Consider the following 23,980-nt stretch of genomic DNA (forward strand, 5'->3'; position numbering starts at 1 on the left):
GGGGCGGGACCCGGCGGGCGCTCCCGCGCGCGCTCGGCTGCCTGAGCGGTAAGAGCCCTGGGTACCTCTCGCCGTCATCCCCTTCCCCGGGCGGGCAGATGGCGGGGTGGGGGGGGGGCGGATGCGGGGACAGCCGCCGCGGGGTGGTGGGGAGACCCTGCTGTCGCTGCTCGTCCTGTTCCCGGAGTCGGCAGGGGCTTGGCACAGGGCGCAGGACCCGGAGGACCGGCCTTGGGTGAGGGTCCCGGGCGGCGCGAGCGTTGCGGCCGAGGGCCCTGCGTGGGTGCGGGCGTGTGAGTGTGTGTGTGTGAGTGTGTGTCGCTCCGGGTCCACGCTCATGCACACACCCACACGCCCGCACTCCGGCTCTGCCCCCTCGGCCGGCGAGAACCTCTGCGGAGCCTGTCTTGTGCTCCCGAAGTATCCGGTCCAGCACCATGCAAGTCGGAAAAAGTTTCCCCAAGGTCCTAGGTTCGACTGAGAGGTAGGCTGCGGGGTCTCCGCAGCGGGGGACACAGAGGAAGCAAGTCCCATCCCGGGGTTCGCTGCCCTTGGCCTCGGAAAACTGAGCTCAGGCCTTGACCTCCCACCCAAGCTCATCATCTCTCCCCCTGCAGACGCCGGCCGTGCTGGCTCTTCCACCCCAGCCAACACCCTAAGCCAGCAGCACCTCCATTCACAGCTCCCAGGTTGAGTCCTACTCCCTACGCCAGCTCCCCAGCCCCCCCACCTGCCCACCCAGTTGGCTCATCTTCTTCCCTGGAATCTGGTGAGTATTTCCAGCCATCTCAGATCAGGCGCCTAAACTTCACTGCCCTTTCCTAGAGTAGGAGACCTCTCTGTATCATCTTAAGAGTGATCTCTGTCCTACCGATCCTATCAATTCCCATCCTAAACACGGAGAGAGTCAGGCAGGTAGCTTTTTAAAATCAATGTCTCTTGAACTCCAGAAGACCTCAGCCAACCTGAGGAAACTGAGAATGAGGCAGGCTTACTCCTCAGAGGCCTCTCTCTGCCTTCTTTTCCGCCTAGTGCTCCTTTCCTACCTCACCCATATCCATTCCCTGCTCTCTCCTTCCTTTCTCCATCAAAACCTGAGCTCAGGAAAGACTGATAAACTCCTTACATCATAAGCTTTAAGCAAAAGAAGGAAACTTTCAGGGTGGAATTTGAGGCTCCACGGAGCCAGTGCAGAAGGAATTTGAGGGTAGGAAGGGACCTTGCTGAATCTCAGGGATTCAGACCATATAAGCAGCCATTTATCTATAAGACCAGGCTTACAGGACTGAGATGGTGAAGAGATCTTCTGGGTACTCTGGGATCTCGATACAGGGAGGCCTTGGTGAGCTATGAATTACTCTCATCTGCCTCTTCACAGGGGTTGTCGTCACTCCTGTTTTCCAGAAGATTCTCTGTAATGTTTCTGTAGGACTTTATACTCCACAAGCTTCAATTAAAGCAGGATTCAGTTTGAAAAAAATAATAATAAGACCAGGCTTATATGGAACGTTGTTTCTTTTTAATCAATATCAAACAATATATTTCAGTTCAGTAAATATTAGAGGGTCCAAAGCCAAGCTATGTGCTTGTTGGTCACAGTTCTGGAGGAGAGAATGACAGAGAAATAAATATTCCTTATAAATGCCATAGAAGTCCATGCAAGGTATCACGAAAAACATGGAAGAGAGAGTAAATCATTCTTTGGAAGGAGTGGGACAAATTCAGGAAAATTTCAAAGTAAACAGTGACATTACACATTGAGAAACAAATAGGAACTTGCCAGGCAGTTGGAGACAGGGCATCCTGGGCAGAGAAACCAGCATAAGCAGAGGTGGGGATGTTTATGAGCTGTGCCGGCAGTGATGGAGCATCTGGTGAGGGAAGAGTGTCGGGTGTGTTGAGAGTTACAGAAGCGGATAGAGAGATTGGAGCTGGATTGTGCGGGGCCACGGATGCCATGCAAAGGTGTTTAAACCTAATGGTTTTTAAACAGGGGAGCAGGTAGGTCCTCTCCGTGTTTCATAAAATTACCTGGCAGACACATGGAGGCCGGACGGGAGGAAAAAGAGACTGGGCTCTGGGCACGTGTACTTGTCAAGCACAGTAGAAACTCTTGCAACCTGGTTAAGAGCCTGTCATCCACAGTTTTTGTTTCTGGTCTTTCACTTACTGGCACTTTTTGAAATTGGGAGCAGTGATTTCACACAGGGTATGGTATTACCAAATTCTTATTTTGCCAAGTGAAATCATTAAAAAAAAATCCATGCACTACACCACTATTTCGTAAAATGAAAGACATTTTAATACCAGGAAAAGCACGAAGGCTAAACTTGCAAGATGAAGGCAGTGCTTTACATTTAATAAATTTAGATTGATGAAAAACTCGCTATCTTGTCCTCATTTTTCTCTGTCATCATGGACTGGTTCCAGTCCTGCAGTCTGGTGTTGGGGAACAAAGTATCCAGATCATTTTGTCCAGCCTTACTCTACATAGGAGGGAGTGAGGAACAACAAGAATGAGTTGTACGCCCACAGAGGGATGGTGGGACCAGAGCATGGCTCTTTGCGCCTCAGCATCCATCCCTCCCATCCCTCGCTATTCCTCCATATCGCTCTTGGTCCAGCCACACAGCGTCTGTTCTGAATATCTAGATTCATTCTTGGGCATTTGCACATACTCTTATCCCATCATGCCTGAATAACTATCAAAGCCGCTATCAAGGTTCTCCCATGTATGAGATCAGTCTTGTTCAGGCACATCTTTCCCTGCTTTGATGTGCTGTTTTGCATCATCACTTAACCATTTCATGTTAGATGCAATAGTTTCCTGGGCCTTCACTGACCAGGAATAAAATGAAAACAGATTATTTGTTTTCTGAAGGATAGTAACCATGTCTTCCGTTTTAAACTTATTTTTGGAGCTATGATGTTGCTGCTCCAATACCTAGCATAGTTCTGGGAGCATTTTAGGTGATGAATGAATTTACTCATGAAAAACTAACTTATTCCAGCCCATAAAGGCTTCTTTATATGCCACTCTTCCTCTCCTTGGAATTTACTGAAGAAGCCTCCTTGTTTCTGTGGGTTGAGGCTCCCTAGCATCAAAGCCACAGGACATGGCTGCAGCGATCAACATTCTAAACCATAAATCAGGAGAGATTTTAAGTCTGACTGCTTCTGGGGCATCCCGGCAGAGATGGGGGCTGTCCCAGGAAAGAGCATGTATCACAGCTGTGGTCCTTCTGGACACCAACAGTCACTGCATAGAAACAGCTGTGTCTTTAGAACACACAATTTCTAATGGCTTCAGACAAAAGGGCACCGTCTTAAAAATGATTACATGTCTCCTGTCATAATAACATCCAGAGTAGACAAAGGTCTACCGGGACAAAAAAGGTTTGCGGGGGGATTCTTTTTTGGTTTTGGTTTAGGGAAAATGTGGACCTGTAACAGGCAGAAGTTCATGTACAATTAGAAGTTAAAGTAGGGCTGAATATTATGGTGACCATTTTCATTATCTGAACAGATGTAAAAATATAGTCTTTCTGAAATTTATAAGTTGTCCATAAATATTTCCTAACAGTATTGGTTCAGCACCTGATAGATGAACTTTGGGCGTGTTTCTGAAGGAATGGCTTCATGTTGATGCTTGAATACAGAGCAGCTGCAGGGAAGAGAGGTTTTGTTTGATAATTTTTCCACAATTGAGGTGAACTGACTTAGGGCAGTTTGGCCATCAGAGATGGATGAGGACTGTAGGGCTCCTCTGTGCAACATCCCTACCAAGACTGATTGTACTATGAATCCACCTCTCAGATGGAGTTCTGCCTCACACTCACATGTATATTAGCGACCAGGCTCAGTTATGTAGCTTGTTCTTGTAGGTTGATGAAGTCCTAGCTCTCTTTGCTTTTAGGACTGCTCTGGTGGCAGGACTCAGCTAACCTTCTAATCAGGCTTTGATGTTCTCCTGCAATTAGCAGAAGAACTAGAAAAACTCTACTGCAAAGTTCAGTAGCTGCTGGACTGAATATAATCTTTTGCCCTGGAAATGGAAGAGCTGAAAGCACTTGTGCATAATTTCTTGCCAATCCACTTTAAGCACTATTTCCATTTTACCAGTGAAAAATGCTTTTAATACCCCTTAGGATAAGTAGGACCCCCTGATAAATAGCGATCAGAGAGAGGGATAATTGAACCCTCTCAAAAGGTGAACACTTCATTACAGAATCTGAAATGCTAAGTAAGTAAGGACCCTGGAGAGTATATTCCTGAATAGGGCACTTCAAATGTTAACCAGCCACCCTCAGGGCATAAAATACAGCTAACTCACATAGATGTCACATGGTATGTGCTGAAATATTTTAGCACTGGGAACAGTATCACAACAATTGAGGGTGAAGCAGATACAACAAAGTGTTTATAATGCTTTTTATTCACCCATGAATGTTTATCATAACCAGGTTTATTCTCATGTTCCTGCTTATAGAGAAGTGAAGTAGCTTGGAACTTCTTAATAATCCAGATTAATAAGGATTTTCAAATTATCTTACAAAGAAATTAAGATATCAGACAGTGCCTATGACCAGCTGTTGATGAACAAAAAAATGGGGGAATATAAGTGATGTCCAATATGGACCCATTCTCCTTATGGTTGTGCCCCTATGAGCCAGGCGGGGATAGGGCAAATTAGGACAGAGAACTCTAGGCCATGGCCATCAAGCAATGTCCTAGACCATGGGTTAGCAAACATTTTCTATAAACGGCCAGCTAATAAATATTTTAGGCTTTGCAATTTTGTGGGCCATATGGTCTCTGTTGCAGCTATTCAACTCCGCTGGTGTACTAGAGAAGCCATAGACAGTACATAAACAAATGAGCATGTCTGTGTTCCAATAAAATTTTATTTACCAAAACAGAGGGAAGGCAAATTTAGCCAGCAGGCTGTAGTTTGGCAGCCCCTCTCCTAGGCCAGTCCTGACTCAAGGTTTTCATAAAGATTTTATAAGTTTCCATGTGATGATAGCTTTTCAAGTACCCTCCCTCAATCTCATCCCCCTCCCATGAACCACAGTAACTACTCCTTTTCTGTACAGTGGCCTTTTTCACTCTTTACTATTTCATCTAGGCATTGACCATACTCATTGACAGACCATATCCAACCTTGAATATCTGAAATTTAATATCCCACCTAAAAGGAAAGATGCATTATTTGCCTTTCCCATCTGTAGACTTGTTTACAGGTGTGTTATCAGAGAATTCAAGTATTTTTGTTTAAAAAGAGACATTCTAACTCAGTTATCTGGGAGGTGAAGGAACAAAGGAAAGACAATATGGGTCATTTGGAACCACTTGCTGTAAGATAACTCCTGAGTAGTGAATGGGGTAAAGACATTTTCTGCTTGCTTTCATTCCAAATTACACTTTAATTTTAAACCTCCACAAAAATATTAATATAACTCAACACACATATTTGTTGAGCTTCCCACTATGTTCAAGAAACCATGTTAAGTGCTATATAAAATATGAAGACAAAACAAGGAAGATCCTTGTCTTCATAGAATTTACAGTATAGTAGGAAAACACTCAAACGACTGATCAAAGACGATTGTAACCCTCCAAAGTGAGACAGATGCAAAGCACTCTGGCAAGTTCAGAGGAAGAAAAATTATATCCAGTTGGGAAGAACAAAAATAGAGGAGGCGGTTATTTTAAATGGGCCTTAAATATGTTAAAACAACATACTGAACCAACAACCACCTGAGGTTCTTTTGTGAATGTCAGGCATTTTTCACATACTTATGTTGTCTCACTTAAGGATTTGGAAGGGCATCGTGGGAGGTAAACCTAGTGGGATCAGAGCACAGAGGTCCTTGGATGGCAGCTGAAGGATGTAGCTTCATCTCAATAGGAAGTGGGAAGCCCCTGAGGATGTCTGAGCAGGAGGTGATGTAATTAAAGCTGTGAGGTAAAGGGTGGGGAAGGATGGGGAAGTGAAAGGGAGAACAGTGGAGAGGTGAACCCAATATTGAAATCATCAACATGAATCAAATTGAGGACCTGATTGAAGGTGATGGCAGGGAAAATAGAAGTAAAAGAAAGGATATGGATTCTGAATAAAGAGCCTCTAGGATTTGAGCACTGGTTGAATGTAAGAGAAGAGGCAAGTGGCATTGCAGATAGGGCTCCGACGTGGCTCAATCTCAAAGTCAGACGTGGGTTCAGATCTCAAATCTGCCACTGTTCCTTAAAGTGTGACCTCTGAGCATCAGTTGCCTCATCTGTAAAATGAAGCTCGTCGTGTCTAACTCACAGGAGATAGCACATTTAAAGAGCTTGGATTTAACAGGCACTCAGTAAGTGATAGCTACTGATATTATATATTCTTGAGAAAGTGAAGGTTTGGTCAATGACAGCTCTGAGATTTTAAGCCTGGGTTATTGGAGAAATCTAGGTGCCATTAAAAGAAACACAAAGGTCAAAGTGAAGATCTAGAATGAATGGCAAGACAACAGGTTTCCTTTGGGATAGAAAGAGATGTTCAGCAGACGATTAGAACTGCTTATCCAATGGTAGAATTTTTTCTATGGCAGTGTATTGAGATATAATTCATACATGACAAAGTTCACATACTAAAAATTCACTCTTTTTAAATGTGCAGTTCAGTGGTTTTTAACATGTTCACAGAATTGTACAGCCATTACCACTATCTAGTTTTAGGACATTTTCATCACCCACAAAAGAAATCTATACCCATTAGCAGCCATTACTCATTTCCCCTCCCTTCAGCCCCTAGAAGCCACTAATTTACTTTCTGTCTCTATAGAATGGAGGTAGATATTTGAGAGTCACAACATAGAAGTGTGTAAAACTGTGAGAAAGGAATGTGATTCACCAAGGGAGAGAATGTAGCAAGAGAAAAGAAAATAGCTAGACAACTTTAGGGAATGGCTATTTGAGGGGACAAGAGGGTTGGCATAGGCATGTGAGTTCTAAGTCTGTGCCATCATGTGGCCAATATGTTAAATGGCTTCCCATATACTGTGGTTTTAACAGTGACCAGAGATTTGACCAACTGGTAAACACTGAGGTCAACAAAAATACCCAGTGATTTTCCTGAGACTTGGCTTCCTGTATAGTGAGAAAACTGTGTCTTTATTTTAGACTAAGAAAATTATCATCTTGAATAAGCCTTCTAGATATGTGTTAGTCAGTAAGATAGCCACTAGCCACACATACCTGTGTAAATTTAAGTTTACATTATTTAAGATTAATTTTTTTTTTTGGCTGCACCGCATAGCTTGTGGGATCTTAGTTCCCCAACCAGGGATCGAACCCAGGCCCACAGCCCTGAAAGCGCCAAGTCCTAACCACTGGACCACCAGGGAATTCCCTAAAATTAAAACTTAGTTCCTCAGTTGCACTAGCCACATTTTAAGTGCTCAATAGCCACAGTTGACTGTTAGCTACCATATTGGCCAGTGCAGATACAGAACATTTTCATCATCACTGAAAGTTCTGTTGAACTGCACTGTTCAATATGATAGCAATAACTTGCAAACTTCATAAAGAGTTTTCTGCTTCGTAGGTTATTTTGTAATGGCTACATTCCTTATTTGGCTTAATATTGGCTTCTTTTTTTTCTGTTTCATCCTTGTGTTTTTCCATCTAAACTATTGTCCAAATATAGCCCAGGCCTTCATGGGCTGGTACCCAACAAGGCACACTTGTGTGTATGTATGTCTCTCTCAATTTGAATTTCAGACCACATTGCAAAGCCAAATGTCAAATATTTTTTATAAGCTCTCAGGTATTTTCCATGCTTATTCTCATTATGGCTAAAAATATAATTAATAAGGTCATATTAAATAAGTACTTTCACAGATACAGATAATACTCTTAGTTCCCATATGCATATTTATTTCTTCATGCCAAGTAAGAGATCCGTGAAAGTTTAAAGAGAGCACGGTTGACTTGTATTAGTTTTTTATTGCTGTTGTAACAAAGTACAACCATCATAGTGGTTTATAATACACATGTATTCTCTTATAGTTCTGGAGTCTCTGTGGGGAGAATGGTTTCCTTGACTTTTTCAGCTTCTAGTGGCCACCAATGTACCTTGGCTTGTGGCCCCTTCCTTCATCTTCAGAATGCATCACTCCAATCTCTGCTTCTATCATCACATCACCTTTTCCTCTTTGTAGTCAAATCTCCCTCTGCCTCTCTCTGATAAGGACACTTGTGATACCATTTAGGGCTCACCCAGATAATCCAAGCTTCTTCATTTAATCATATCTTCAAAGTCCTTTTGGCCATATAAGGTAACATTCACAGCTCCCAAGGATTATGACATGGATATTTTGGGGGGCCATTATTCAGCCTACCCCAAGGTTACATAAACTTTCTTCTTGGTAGAAGAAAGGTTACCCCCACCAGATTTAACTTAATTATTCAGGGCTTTGAATTAACGTTTAACAATTCGGATTAAAGCATAAGGTGTTTGTTTGTAATCATGTTGACAGATATTAAAATGTCTGATGATGGCAACGATACCTTAGCCACTGGAGACAAAGCAGAAATCACCAACATGCCCAATAGTGATACCTTACCCAAAGATGCAGAAGCGCACTGTGATTCAGCTACGATTTCAAATGAGCTAACGCCAGCTGACCCCAGAGGAGATGTACATGAAAATGCGGCTGTTCAGGGTGCAGAGACTGCCGACACTGGACTCACTGAGCAGCCCAAAGACCCCGGTCCCGTGGAGCACCCCCGCAATGGAGAAGTGACTGAGGATACCCTTGTTGAATGCATTGACTCCGTCAGCCTCGAGGCAGAACCTGGATCCGAAATACCCCTGAAAGAGCAGAGTAATCCGGTAGGAGTGGTTCACTTGACTCAGTTCAACCTAAGTTCTTACTGATACTACCATGGCCATGGATTTGTGCCAGGCTCTGTGGGTAGGGATTAAGAGTTCAGTATATACTGTGACATTACCTCTGTCGTCAAAGATGTGTTGTGTGGTGAGAAAAGGCATATATGAGAGTAATTGGTCATTATAATATTTGCATTTTGATAATTGTTTTATTATTAATAATAACAATCACCAATTATTGGGCACATCCTGTGTGCCAGGCACTCTGCTAGCTACTCTATATGTTATGTAATTCACTCTATACAACAGTTCTTTGAGGTTCTAAGCTGGATATTATTGACCTCAAGTTATAGACGAGGCAACCAGCCTCAGAGATATTGAGCAACCCAGTAAGATTAAGCTACTCAGTAGTAAATGGAAGATATTGTAATATTGAACGTAATGAGTCGTCCAAATTATTAATGAACCTGATTCCACCCTAAACAAGTCAATGCTTCTTTAACATCACTCAAATTTTAATACATATTTACAAATCTACTGTGAAGATCTTAAACATTCAGATCACTCACTTATTATCACATACCGCCGTCCAGGGGACCAGAGGCAGAACACATTCATGCTTCCCTTCAGTGCCTGCACCTGTGTCTCTGGGAGATAAGACAGGCCAGTGTCTCTCAGTTGGTACCTGGTTCCACATCAGTATGACCATCAAGCTGGGTTTTCCTGACACCTTCCCCTCCATCCATGTGGGGACTGGAAAGGGTGGGGAGGCCCTGTCCTCCAATCCTCCCTTCTAGAAGGATGCTATGGTATAGGGGAAATGAGAGTCTTCCCTCTGCCAGGCCCAGCCCTGCTCTCCTGGAGTGTACCACACAGATCACCGCCTTGAGGTGACTCTGCTGCAAGCAGTGAGGGACGGGAACGAAGCAGGGGGTCGGGGGGCCTGGGTTTTCATCCTCCATCTATCGTTAACTTTGTTAGTTTGAGCAAGACACCTAATTTCTCTGTGCTTCAGTTTTTCCTCTGTAAAATGAGGACTTTGCACACGAAGACCACGAGGTATCCTTCCAACTAATGTTTTGTGATTCTTTTATTCAGAATCAAGCTTCTTAGCCACAGTTTCCTCAAAGCGACTCTTAGAATTATTCTAAGATGAGATGAGCTTCCTTAGGGAAAAGGCGGGGTTCCCATCACTGGAGATGTTTAAACAAAAGCAAACAATCATTCTGCAGGAACGCCATGGAAGGCATTTGAGGACCAGATGGGAGTTTGGATCAGATATGTAAACATACGTGTAAAATTTTGTTTACAAGTTCCATGATATCACAGACCCTTTAAAGCCATCCATGGACCCCCCCTGAGGGAACTCCTAGACCAGAGGGTCTCGACCCTAGCTGAACATTTCAACCACTGAGAGAGCTTTAAGAAATAATGATGCCAGGATGTATATTAGCCTGAATTCTCCAGAGAAACAGAGCCAATAGGATGTACCCTATTCTTGTATTTACCTATATGCCTGACTCTGGAACCTGGGTTCCCTCCATGCTGTCTTTCTATTGGGGGGCCATTGGTTCCCAATTGTTATTGTAAGTGCTACTATTGATACATATTAAGAAACTGTGTCTTAGCCACACCATTCTGACCAAAGACGACTTAAAGAAACTACAAAAGCTCCACTGATTCAAAATACGTGAGCTCATGAAAGCTAGATTATACATTCCAATTTCAGACTTCTAAAAGTTATAACAAGATTGCTAATAAAGATAGCATAAAAAAAGTCAGTATGCTCCTACACATCCATCTTCCTAAATTTTGAGCAAATCGAATGAATCCTGCTCTTGCAAGCACTTTATAAACCTCCTTAGTGCTACAGGGAGAGAGCCAACTGGCAGACAGATACTCCCCTCCTCTCCCAGCACCACTGATAGCTTTCAAGGACTTTGAAAAGGTGAGCATTTCCTCATAATGAAGCATCACAAAAGTACCTGGATGGAAATACAAATATTGGCCACAGAGTTGGGGCCATGGCTCTGCATGTATGTGTGTGGCATTGCATCAGGAGCTCAGATAGAAATGGGGTGTAGGAGGAATTCTTGTGAGTATATTGGTTCTAAGAAGGCAGAAAGCTGATATGGGTGGCTGGAAGGGCCTTGAAGGGAAGGGATATACCTCTTTCACCCAGGTTCCATTTAAACCCTTCTAAATAGGTACAAATATAGTCTCCTTTAAATAATTACCAGAAAAGGGGGTTCTGCTATCTCTCGTGGCAGCCTATCCTTGTATCTTAGGTTAATATAGAAGAATTCAGTTTTGCGCTTCGTCTTCGAGCATTGTTCATTTGCTGTTTTATTTGCTGTTTGTTGGACACTTATAAGAAGTCCTTTTGCAGTGATGAAAACAACCATTTTTCTGTTGATCCAGCAGATAATGAATTCTACAAAAAATCTTCAGTGAAAAGTTCATTTACAAGTTGGCTGTTTGGACCTTGAACACAGCTCCCCTGAGGGATGTCAAGTCCTATAGGCTTAGTCAAGCTCCAAAACCTATCTGATTCCAGGTGTATCTGAGCCTAAAAGAATCTTATCACCTTTAAAAAACGTTTCTAAGGGAAAATGCCTGCTTAAAAAAAACCTGGCAGAATAGTCTTTGAAGAAGTAAACTTATATAATCTGGGACACACTAGATTTTGTGATAATGGGTTTAAATGTATATATTTTTCTATAAGTGGTCTGAGTTCCCTTAAAATCCACATTATTAGCTTCACCTTTGCCTGAGCCAGCATGGGGCCCATAACTTGGCAGGTAGGGCGGTGTGACAAGGAGGGGGCCTGGGGCCAGCGGTTCTGCCAGCTACTCAGCTGGCACCTCTACCTTGAAGGATCACACCGTTCACAGTTGATGCCCTCAGAGAAGCTATTTCTGTCTTCAGGGCCCCTTTCTCATCCATTCTGATGTACAGACTCAGAAGCCATTGAGTTAAGGCTTCCTTCAGGACTCCACTCTACAACGTCCATAAGAGATGGTCCCCAGCCTCTCTTGAACTTTGAAGGTTGTACTAGATCCTTTAAGGCCTCAACCAGCCTCAGGATACATGAGTTATGCCCCAGAATCTGAGCAGTACAACTATCTTCAGGACGCCTACCATCTAGATGGGTAAGGCAGTGTTGCATAAAAGCAACTATAGCATGTCTTATAGTACTAGATAGGACAGGCACAAGGTAGCCTTAGATAGAGCACTCAAATCAAGCTTAAGGAGTCAGTGAAGTCCTCAGCCTCCATTCAGACATGTTTGTCTTGAGTGCTAGCCTGGAGCGACATTTATTCCCAGAGATCTTGTGGGACCTTATTATATACTAGTCTATCAGCCCCTAAAAGATCTAATCTAGATAAAATTTCTCTAAATTCTTAACACCAAGAAATATTTCCCAGAGTAAAAAAAATTTCATCCCTACTGTCCTACACCAGTGCATAAGACCAATTATGAAGAGGGTAAAGAACGCAATGTTACAACTAAAAGTACTCTCAAAGGAAAACATAGACTACCACTCAATAGTTCTGTCCCTGGAAAAGGAAAAGCAGGGTGTTTAAGAGCAATAAAATTGCTATCAACAGAGACAAAGATGAGAGAACATAGGCCAAGACATGCTGATGATAGATTTTTGCTTCTTAAATGAGTGAGTAGAGTTTGCTCCAATTCTGTTGGAGTATTTCTCCTTTTAAGCCTCTCTCCATCATGGCACCTGATTTTTGACTTGGGCAATCAGGTGGATGCTGTTGCCTTATGGCTATATTGGGCAGTGCGTCCTAAATCTGGTGGTATATTAGAATTACCTGGGAAGCTTGTTAGACATTCAGATTCTCAGGGTAGAAACCCTGAGAGATTCTTTTTTAAAAATTTATTTACTTTATTTATTTATTTTTGGCAGTGTTGTGTCTTCGTTGCTGTGCACGGGCTTTCTCTAGTTGCGGTGAGCGGGGGCTACTCTTCATTGCGGTGTGTGGGCTTCTCATTGCAGTGGCTTCTCTTGTTGCAGAGCACGGGCTCTAGAGCACAGGCTTAGTAGCTGTGGTGCACGGGTTTAGTTGCTCCACGGCATGTGGGATCTTCCCGGACCAGGGCAGGAACCCGTGTCCCCTGCATTGGCAGGCGGATTCTTAACCACTGTGCCACCAGGGAAGCCTGCTGAGAGAATTTTGTTTTGTTTTGTTTTTTGTTTTTGCGGTACACGGGCCTCTCACCGTTGTGGCCTCTCCCATTGCGGAGCACAGGCTCTGGCCACACAGGCTCAGCGGCCACGGCCCATGGGCCCAGCCGCTCCGCGACATGCGGGATCCTCCCGGACCGGGGCACGAACCCGTGTCCCCTGCATCGGCAGGCGGACTCTCAACCACTGCGCCACCAGGGAAGCCCGAGAGATTCTTATTCAAAAGATCACAGTAGAAGCCAAGACTCTGTATTTTTAATAAGTTCCCCCAGATAATACTCTTGCAGTCAGTCTGTGGACCCGTGTTTGGGAACCACTAATACGGGAATCGTGTAAAATTGAGAAGATGGTGAGTTCCATATTGAACATGAGAGGAGACATCCAAGTGAAGATATTTTGTGGGCAGTTGGTTATAGTGGTCTGGAGCCCAGGGGATAGAGAGAGATTTGGAGGCCAGCAGCAACTGGATGTTATTTAAGTAATGGGAGTGGGTAAGATTGCCCAGGTGTTATATATAAATAAAGAACAGAGGCCAAGGACCTGGCCCTGAAGTCTCCTGTCTCTAAGCCACTTTGGTCATGGACCGCTCTTTGATAAGTTGTGATTGCCAGCAAAGTTCATTCGATAAATGAAATCAAATCTCAAATCACATTATACTACACTGACATTTTAAAATTTAACATTAATTAACAAGAAAGTTAAAGATAGCTTGTGAGAACTCATGTAGGCTTGAGAATGTGCCATTGTTTTGGACTTTTAGGTGCTTTGACCACTACCCTGCGTGAAAGGTGCATTCAACACAAATGTCTAGAATTCTAGGGGCAGGGGTTTCTTCCGTTATACCTGGCATCAAGAAACCAGAATTCTCCAGAGTTCAGAGATGGATAGAAGATCATTTAGTACAGGGAAAAACCCTTTCTTGCACCCTATTCATGTAAAGGTAGGAAGAGGCTCTAAAATATATTTAACCATCTACAAGTGTTTAATACCTTTAATTTCACCATCGAGAACCCCTTTCAGATATTTAAAATGCTAGTCAACAGTCCACCATGTTTACCAGTTAAAGCCCATTTCTGTAATTCAGTATGCTAATTAGCAAAGCATCATACGTTAATACAGATGCCAATAATAGAAGTGTTCATTATAGCTGCCTTTGGGGTATGGCTTTCCTGATTAGGATGCCAGCTGACCACCTGGACTGTGTGTATTTTATTGGAATGCTGGAAGCAGTTGGGTTGTATCTTAATCTAAGGAGCTTCCATAATATCACAATATGCATGTGGAAACTTTCTAAAGTAAACTGAAATCATCATAATAAGGGATGGACAAAAAAAGCAAGAGTCAAAAGATAGGTCATGAAAGCCATGAGAATAGAGTCTTCTAAGAATTGAAAAGTGCTTAAGCTTCTGATGCTACTGAGAGGTCAAGAAATAAAATGACAAAAATGAGTCCATGGCTTTGACAATGAGGAAGCCATTGTGATCTTGGTGAGAATGGTTTCATGAAATAGTGACCATGGGAGAGTCACCATGGTGGGTAGAGGAGTGGAGGGGGTGGATACAGAAGGCAGGCATCTTTTTTAAGAGTTGAAGAAGAGAGAAGCCAGAGAAGTTCGAAAGAAACATTTTGTCATCGTGATTTTCATTTGCTGGTTTTAAGATGGAGGAATTGTGCACATCATTAAATGTGGGAAGCAGCCAGGGAGAAAGGTTGAAAAACCAGGAAAAAAGGGAGAACCAAACTTCCCAGGCCCAGAGGAGTTCAGATGGAGGTGATAATTATAACTAAGAGGAAGATATCATTTCCGTTATGATAGAAGGGGAGGAAGTAATTGTGACTGGGGGTGCAGTAAAGTTAGATTTGTATTGAGATAGGTTTTTGATGTAGGCCAGTGTGTGTTTTGTCCATAAGAAAAAGCTACTCAGACTTTTAATTTGGTTTAAACAATTAGTGTTCAATATATTAAGGTTACAGATTCACAATGTCAATTCTCCCTAGTATTTACATTCATCTCACAAATCTTACTCTATTTAGAAGCCTAACATAATTGAACAGTCACTTTCAAGGGGCTTTTGATTAATGCTTGGTCCTTTTTGCCAACTTAAACACTGTCAAATATTTTTAAACTACATCTATAAACTTAATATACTTTTTAAGTACCTCATTTATCTACTTAAACAAAATCTTGCTGAGTACTTAAAAATTGTTGTAAATCTTAAATTTATAGAGTAGACTAAGCAACCCCTTAGGTGGCATAACATTATGCATAAACTTAGGAAGATTTCAACTTAAAAATCAGAAGTCTAATAATTCAATTATTCATTTTAAATTGATTTTCAAAAAATTGTCACTCTAATCAGTCAAATTCCTTAAACATCAGTAGTATAGAAAAGACCAGATATGCACAAAATGATTAATAGCATATTTCATGCCTTAAACCTTTCCATATTTGATGTTAAATCTTCCTAGAGTTGAGTGATGCATACTCACCAAGGAACAAGATCACCTGGGAATAACTGAGGCCATTTTCAAGCAAATATTTCGACAGAGCTGCAGGCCTCCAGAGTAATTTACATCCTCCCAAATGTCACACTGAGCCCTTTTTAGAACAGCTGTGTCACAAATTACAAAACTTAAAAAGGCTTTGGTCTCATAACTCCTACTGTCCACATCCCAAGACCAAAGTTATACACAGTATCTGATTCTTGATCTACTCAAGGAAATAGGACAACCAGGTTGGTCTTTATCCTTTAAGAGAGGTACATATATCTTCTATCTAAATGCTAAAGGCCTTTGAATTTGATGGAATTCTAAGATTTGTACATATTTTTCTATCTAATGATACCTTTGAACTTGATAGCCTAAAAATAAATAAATGTCTTTTATATTTAAAGAACTTCGAACTTGATAGAATCTTGCACTCTTTCGTGTTCTTAGGACCACACAACAGTTATAGATGTTTAAATGATCTCCAGTTGAGTTTTGGAGATCCCTCTTGATCAAACCAAGTCTGATTTGCTGTTACAATATGCGGTCACTCTTCTGTGAGTTTATGAGGAAGGGACAGGAAGTTGAGAGAGTTCTTATCTGATGGCTTCTGTTTTCTCTGTAAATTAGGATGTGAAGTTCTCTGGTAAAGGAGGTGGGGGTTACATGGGTGAGGGTGAGAAAAAAGCTTTAAAATATCCATATATGAAAATGGGAGATCTGAGCAGATCCATGCTGCCTAATTTATAGTCTCATAAGCATGTGACATTAAAGCTATTTAAAGTGGAAACAATACTCAAGATGAGATATATTTATAATTCATGTCAAACATTTAGTTTTTGTGGTTTTATATTAAATGTGCACATTTAGTTATTTGAGTATTTGCCATTGATAACAAATATTCTTTTTAGCTGATCAGGAAGTCACAGCTCAATGTCAAAGGAGCTTTATTAATAAAGCAGTTGAAGTAGTCACACTGCAAAAAGTTCTAGACCCATTTAACATTAATTTCCACTGCTAGTCAATTACCAGCTGTCACGGCATATTACGTATTGTAAATTTGAGTCAGAAGCTGTCACCCCTAAGTGTATTAACTCTCCCTAATCACATAGGTATAGATTGGTCCCATGAAAGAACTATATTAATCACCAACTTACATATGTCTTCATGATGGTATAAAATTGCCACTGGCTTCATTGCTGAAGTGAAGTAAATCAATGTGGACACCAAAAATGAAAGCAGACTGTCATGAATCTTGAGTATTTCCATTCATGTTAACAAGCTTCTCATTGTTTCCAAACAGAAAAATAATGTCAGCCAACTTTCAAAACTTTTTGCTTCTTAGTGTTAAAAATGTAGTTACTTATTATTATTATTACTAGTTAACATTTCTGGAGTATTTATTATGTGCTAGGCACTATGCTTACAGCTTTATGCGAATTATTTCTTTTAACTTTTACAATAACCCTGTGAGGTTATTGGTTCTTATACTTATGGTTGCATTTTTGTAATGAGTTAGTGATAGCTAAAAGACTTGAGTAACTAACATGTCCAAGTGGCAGAGCCTGGAGTCAAACCCAAGCAATTTAATTCCGTAACCTTTACTCTTGACCAGTAGTCTATGCTGATGGATGATGTTTGATATTTACCAGGTGAATCACTTAGGAATGCATTTGGGTGCAAGTAACTAAAACCCAACATATATTAGCTTACAAAATAGCAATTAATTTTTTCTCACTTAACAGAAAGAATGGAGATATGCAACAACTCACATTTGTTTAGTAGCTTAGCAGTACCAGGACCAGTGACTCTGTGATTCCCTGGCCTTTCCCTCATGGCAGCAAAAATGGCTGCTTCAGTTTCAAGCAAAAGGTCCACACTCAGGGCAGGAAAAAAGGAGAGGTGAGAGTCAGCACCAGACAAAACCGTGTAATTTATCATGAAAGCAAAACCTTTCCCATTTATATCTCATTTGTCAAAACTGTTTCACATGCCCACCTTATCTGCAAGAGCGGAAGATAAGAGTGGAAGACTGCATGCCTAAGGAAGTTGGGGATGATGATGGACCAGCCTTGAGTCAAAAGTTATAGAATCTACAAACTCTGTAGGAATTTTTCATTTCCTTCTTAACTTCTTCCTTTCTTTTCTTGGAGTGAAAGAGCTGTTATTCTTCATCTCCTAATGTGTTCTTGCCTCATTTTCTATAATGCATTCCTGGATATTAAGGGAAAGCTGTGGTTCCACCGAGTCAGGATGCATTGGTTGCAAGTAACAGAAACTAAGCACACCTAAGAAAATGGATGAATTTCAGTCATTTATTTAACAACTAAATTTATTAAGCACTCATTATACGCCATGAATTCTATGCTCTGTGGACATAACAGTGAACAAAACATTAAAAGAGAGAGAAACACTGTGCTGGAATCTCATAAAACCCAAAAGTAGGAATGCAGTAGGGCCTTGAAGAGGGACAGGAAGCAGAGGCTGAGAAGCTCTCTGGAATCCAAACAGCTTCTCTGAGCATATCTCAGAGAAGATTCTGCTCACTATGCTTTCTCTTAATTCTTAGTCTGCATGGTAGGTAGAATATGGTCACCCCACATTGTCTGAGTTTTTATCTTCTATTCAAGCTGACCCAGAATCTCTCAGTCCCAATCAAAATACCTAGGAAAAAGAATTTGAATCAAGTGAGCCCAGGGACAGTGAGAGATATAGTTACAGGGGTCGTTGTGAGTGGAGTGGACACCTTGAAAGTCGTCTACGTCAAAAGGCTTCCTGTTGCTGTTCGCCATCTCCAAGCTTATTGACGCTTTTCTAGACACTTTGCCTACTACCATCCATGTCAATGCTCCCTCCTACCACCCCAGATTTTTGAAAGTTAACTCTCCCTTGAAGAGCACATTATTTTAGTTCTGTAAAAATTGCATGAGTCAAGGTTGTTTTGGAGTTTTAACAAATCACTGTGTACCCTAAAATATTAAATCTCCCCCTCCCCTCCACAGCTCTATCCCTGTCTTCCAGATAGTGGGAGATTTGGGTCTTAGTTGACATCAAATTCCCTTCTCACTTCAAGCTAAGCCCTCAGAAGCCGACACCACTACAAACCAATTTGGTTCCAAAGTACACATTGCAATGTAGACTGGTATATTTTATGGCCCTTGTAAACTATAAGCCAATGAGATATGGTTGTTGGTGATTTTTTTTTTAACCTTCTCTTTGTTTCAAATGAATGGGTGTTTTTCCACTCAGGGATAAATGGAATCGCTGACCTTGTGGGTAATCTGGTTTTTTGCAGGCCGTGGATTCCTCTCCACGTGGAGGGGGCTGGGCAGGCTGGGGCTCCTGGGGCAAATCTCTGCTCTCATCAGCATCTGCCACAGTAGGTAAGCATTACACATTGCGTTTGAATGGATAAAGTTCAGGAGCCAAATAGGATATGACACTTTGATCATACCATGTACTGATAGAGTTTAACATTAGCTCATGACATAGTAAGAGCAAATTGTTTTCCGTGTTTGCTGTTCTAAGTGCTTCCTGTGTATTAATATATTTATTCTTCAAAGTAACCCTGTGAGGAGGCACTCTTATGTTCTCCATTTTAGACGTAAGGAAGCTGAATCACAGAGAGGTTAAACATTATCCAAAGTCAGGAGTGGCTGAATTGGGCTTTGAACCACACAGTATGGCTTTTAACCATTATATTGTACTGCATCTTAGAATATAAGATTTAGGCTTTTATAATATATCCTTAATGCTTTGTGTTTATCATCCCGCTTGAACATTTTAAAATATATAAATAGCCTACTCCCTAAAAGGATTTGAGGTATCTCAATAAAAGGCATTCATCACAGGGTATTAAAATACAAATACAGAAAGAAATATGCAGGTAGGGAGGAGATATATATCAAGGATAATATAATTGAACATTGACATTAACTCTGAGATTCTTGGCTACCAGTAGATTATCTCACTGAGTGATAAAACAAGACTTAGTTTATTTAGATAAATTTATTTTCCTTGTATTAAACTTTTGAAGAAATGTCCCGTATTGGCTCGTATACAAAGAGAAAATATAATGGACAGTGTCTTCATCAGTGAAGGTTTGTCAAAATATTCTTCATGTGACCATTTCTTACATCCACTCTTCATGAAAACTGAAGGTACAACATAAACGTGTCTATGATAATGTAGCCGTAGCATTTCATCTTGAGGGTAGAGAGTGAAGAGCAGGACAGGGGAAGTCACAGGTAACACAGCTTGCAGATCATCTAACTCAGGTGTTCTCAAGGTATCTCTGTGGCATGAGGATCTTGTGATGGGCCATGAATTGGTCCAATTCACTGTTACTCCTAAAACCAGCAGGGCTGAGGTCTTTGACCCCACTCTGATGGACCATGGTTACAAATAGTTGAAGGGCCAGATACCTAATCTGATAGAACTTAGACTCCCTGGAAGAATGGGCAGATTGCATTCTCCTAATTCCATGTCTGTCAAGTATCAGGAGAGCTCTGGCAAGAAGTAGATGGTGGTCAAATAAATGTTGCCCTCTGCATGAGAGCCTGGAAAGCAATTTTTTTCTATTGCTAATTGAAAGGCCAGGTATGCCATGAATATTACATATGCAGATGGAAAAATTAATCAGATTAAAGTAGAAGAGCCTGTTTTGTTTTTTGAACACGACAGAGTCTTTTCATAAGAGTGAGGACAGGAACCTGAAGGCATCCTACTTCCTAGGAAAAATGTTTGAGCTTTTAGTGGCTCTCAAATGGATCTTGCCACTGGCAACACTCAGGATTGCCAGCTTTCTGAACCAAAATTAAAAATGTGCATTCTAAAAGTTTTTGAAGTTGTGATAAGTCATGGAACAATAAATTATATGGTCACCAAATTATACGGCTCTCCTCATGGTTTATGTCATAACACAGTACAGTGTTTTGGGTGCTTCCAGTTATAATGGTGTCCAGAACTGCCCTGGCTTATAATGAACTTGGTGCTTCAGAAGGTTCTATTATAGACAAAGGATTTACTTTCTCGTTAAAAATTTAAATATAAGCTCCTTCCACGGTAAAGACAGCTATCAGCTGCCCTGTGGGTGTCATGTGCAGGTGTTTTTGGTACACTTACAGGTGCACTCACCTATGACTGCTTTGCTCCTCGTAGGTCTGACTCTTTGCTATTGTTTCTTATCAGTCAGCGACTACACCTCACCATTTGACCTTGGGCTTTGCTGGACCTTTATAAAGTTTTCCATCCATCAACTGGCGGCTTGCCTGTTGAATTTACTGTCCATTCTCTTTTTCAGTGTCCTGTTGTAATCTGACCTTTGCACATATACAGCCTAGTGCAGCCTTCATCCGGTGGACTGTGTTCCAAGACCTCTAGGTTTTGTTACCTGATCCAGGTATAACCAGTAGATGATGCTGGCTTTACTGCTTAAAAATCAGGCTGTGACTCCATGAATTCCTGATCCATAGAAACTGTGAGATAATCACTGTATGTTGTTTTAAGCCTCCACATATGTGGTAATTTGTTACACAGCAATAGAAGTGAATACAAGAGGGTCTACTTGAACTTCATTCTGATATTTGATGGGGCAATGTGTGACTGTCAGCTCATCTCAGAGGAACCCTGTCTCCACCAACCATAAAAGGGAAATGGCAGTAGTGATGGCACAATGATCCTGCTGGTCCACAGGCAGTTATCTCCCCAGGTTCTTCTGGATCAGTTACTGCACAGAGCCAGGTGAGAAGCACCACAAGTTTTAAGTGGTTGCAACATTAACAAGACACAACATTTATTCGAGGTGCCTTAGGGAAACCTCAAGAGTAACCCCAAACCCAAGCACAGGCTAAAGATTAAGACACTGACTTGAGGTCAAATTAAAAGACGAGTGCCTACCAGTATGGGCTGGGACCTGCCATGGGTTCTCTGCTTAGTGACTTGCCAGGCTGAAATCAAGGTGTCAGCTAGCTGCATTGTCATCTGACATTCAGGGTCAGTTTCAAGGTTATTCAAGTTGTTGGCAGAATTAGTTCCTTGCGGTTGTAGGGCTGACACCCCTGTTTTCTTGCTGGTTATTGGCCAGGGTCACTCAACTCCTAGAGGCTGCCCTCTGGTCCTTTTTCAAAGCCAGCAGGATAATTTCTCCCATGCTTCAAATCTCTCCCTTTAGGAAGGGCCCAAGTCCCTTTTAAAGCCCACCTGATTAGTTCAGGCTCATCCAGGATCTCTCTTTTGATTAACTCAAATTCAACTGATTAATGACCTTAATTACTTCTGAAAAGTCCCTTCACCTTTACTGTATAATGTAACCTAATCATGGGAATGAATCCCATCATATTCACAATCCTGTCCACACTCAAAGTGGGGGGATTGGGCTTCCCTGGTGGCGCAGTGGTTGAGAGTCCGCCTGCCGATGCAGGGGACACAGGTTCGTGCCCCGGTCCGGGAGGATCCCACATGCCGCGGAGCAGCTGGGCCCGTGAGCCATGGCCGCTGAGCCTGCGCGTCCGGAGCCTGTGCTCCGCAACGGGAGAGGCCACAACAGTGAGAGGCCCGTGTACCGCAAAAAAAAAAAAAAGTGGGGGGATTGCATGTTGTATATGCCAGGGTTGAGAATCTTGGGGTGATCTTTCAATTCTCCCTAACAGACCTCCCTTTTCCGTTTGAAAACCTCATCAGTTATACCACCAATGCCAGAAACTTAGTATTTTTTAAGGGCTCTGGCTACATTTTGGAATTTTTTTTTCAGGAGAAGGAAGGATTTATTATTACTTGCAGTAAGTAAGGAGAACACCAGGGATCCTTCCCAAAGCACTATCTCCCTGATATATGTTGGAAGTTTGAAAAGCATTTTAATCTTGGCATTTTTCTCTTATTTGCACCCACAATGACCAAAGGGCACATGAGGGAGAGCAAAGAAAGTTTGAAATATTGATACTCATTCTAAGAATACCTTTGGAAAAATTGGAGCTATCTTTAGAGATGTAGAGACTAAAAATATGTTCATCACCGCTGGTCATCACAACCCCAATAAATGCAATAACAAGATAGCTGAATGCCATCCGTAAGTTGTTCTCCAGGTACATTTTGGAGATTTTTGGTCAGGATGGGCTTTAACTTTACAAAGTAATAGTAGCTAAACTAATAGCAGTATATACTTGAAAACGAGATAAGTATTTTGGTGGACCTGATAGAGAACTAAAACTTGAAGCTTAAGGGGGGGCTTAGGTTCCAAGGCTGGAAACAGGCAGTGGTGGTGATTGGGAATTTGACTCCCAAAACATAACAGGGATCACAAGTGTCCCACAAATGGTGAAGTGTCACAGCCAGGCTCACAGCCTGAAATAGACGGTTAGAATAGGGTTCAACCACCTGTTTACAGAAGCTTGAAAAAGTTATGGGCACCGTCCTGGGTTGTGGTCTATCTTGAGCTACTATCTTTGGATTGAGAGAGGCAAGCAAGGCAGACCTTCCATTATGTACAGGCAAATAATATCCATCCAGGGCTTTGCAGCATTAACAGTTTATTATCACAGGGTGAAAAAACTTATTGGAAAGCAGAGCACTCACAGCAGCAGACAAGCTCTTGAAGGTTTATAAATTGCCTGTGGAAAGTAAAGAAAGAAAATAACCATATATTCTATTGCAATTAATTCCTACTCAGAAACCTCATGTTACCCCCGGGGTAATTCCAGTTGCAGATGGAATTCTATGCAAGACAGCATCTATAACAAAACTCAGAGCTGTCAATTGAGCACTAGAAACAGAAACCAATACTTCTTACAGTTGTTGAAAAACTGCAGTCACAATCATTAGAACTGTTTAGAGTTGGCAGGAGAGTAACTGGAGAATGGAAAGATTTAGAAGATGATTCTGTCCTGGAAAGAACACTGTATCAGAAGTCATAAGACCTGAGACCCGGTCCCAACTGCTACTAGCTTGTGATCACAAAGAATTGTCACTACCTAGCTACACTATGCACTGAACCTCTCCAGATTCAGCTTCTTACTTGGGAAAGTATGGGTGGAAGAACTTGAGAAATTCTAAGATTCCCTCCAACTTCCAGAATATGATGATTCCATAGTTTGTGGCTGCATATAGCAGGAGAAAGATATTTGTAACCACTGTGCTAAGTAGAAAAATATAGAAAATTGATTGACTTTTTGCTGCACTGTATTTTTATATTTTATCTTTTGCCTCACTACTTTGACCCCCAAGGTTAAGGGAAAATGAGAAAAAGCAACCTTTCCAATGCTTATATAAAATCCAACATTTCTCAGCCAACAATTGTTTTTGGAGAGGCCATATCTTCTGCATTAGTTTCGTTGACAGCCATGCTATTATCACATTCTAAGAAGACTTGATCAGCTGCCATTCATGCCTTTGGACAAGTTCGTAAGATACAATGAAAA

The 23,980-nt window shown here is 41.7% G+C and overlaps 1 protein-coding gene across 4 annotated transcripts in view; it reads left to right on the forward strand.

Annotated features, from left to right (window-relative positions):
- The first annotated feature begins 1 nt into the window (after position 1).
- Positions 2 to 23,980, forward strand: part of FAM114A1 (family with sequence similarity 114 member A1) — a 67,830-nt gene continuing 43,851 nt past the window's right edge. The window contains exons 1-3 of one of the 4 annotated variants that reach the window (XM_022565978.3): positions 2 to 48; positions 8,523 to 8,878; positions 18,862 to 18,949. In XM_022565978.3, coding sequence (XP_022421686.1) covers positions 8,531 to 8,878; positions 18,862 to 18,949 — 436 coding nt within the window. In that variant the 5' untranslated portion in view covers positions 2 to 48; positions 8,523 to 8,530. Of the gene's footprint in view, positions 49 to 214; positions 770 to 8,522; positions 8,879 to 18,861; positions 18,950 to 23,980 lie in introns of those variants that run through there. The other 3 variants (XM_022565960.2, XM_022565968.2, XM_022565943.2) reach the window with 3 other exon arrangements.

The sequence above is a fragment of the Delphinapterus leucas genome, chromosome 5 (genome assembly GCF_059928025.1).
Source record: "Delphinapterus leucas isolate spDelLeu-1000000601 "Yukka" chromosome 5, BTC_Dleu_Yukka2, whole genome shotgun sequence".
Taxonomy (NCBI): Eukaryota; Metazoa; Chordata; class Mammalia; order Artiodactyla; family Monodontidae; genus Delphinapterus; species Delphinapterus leucas.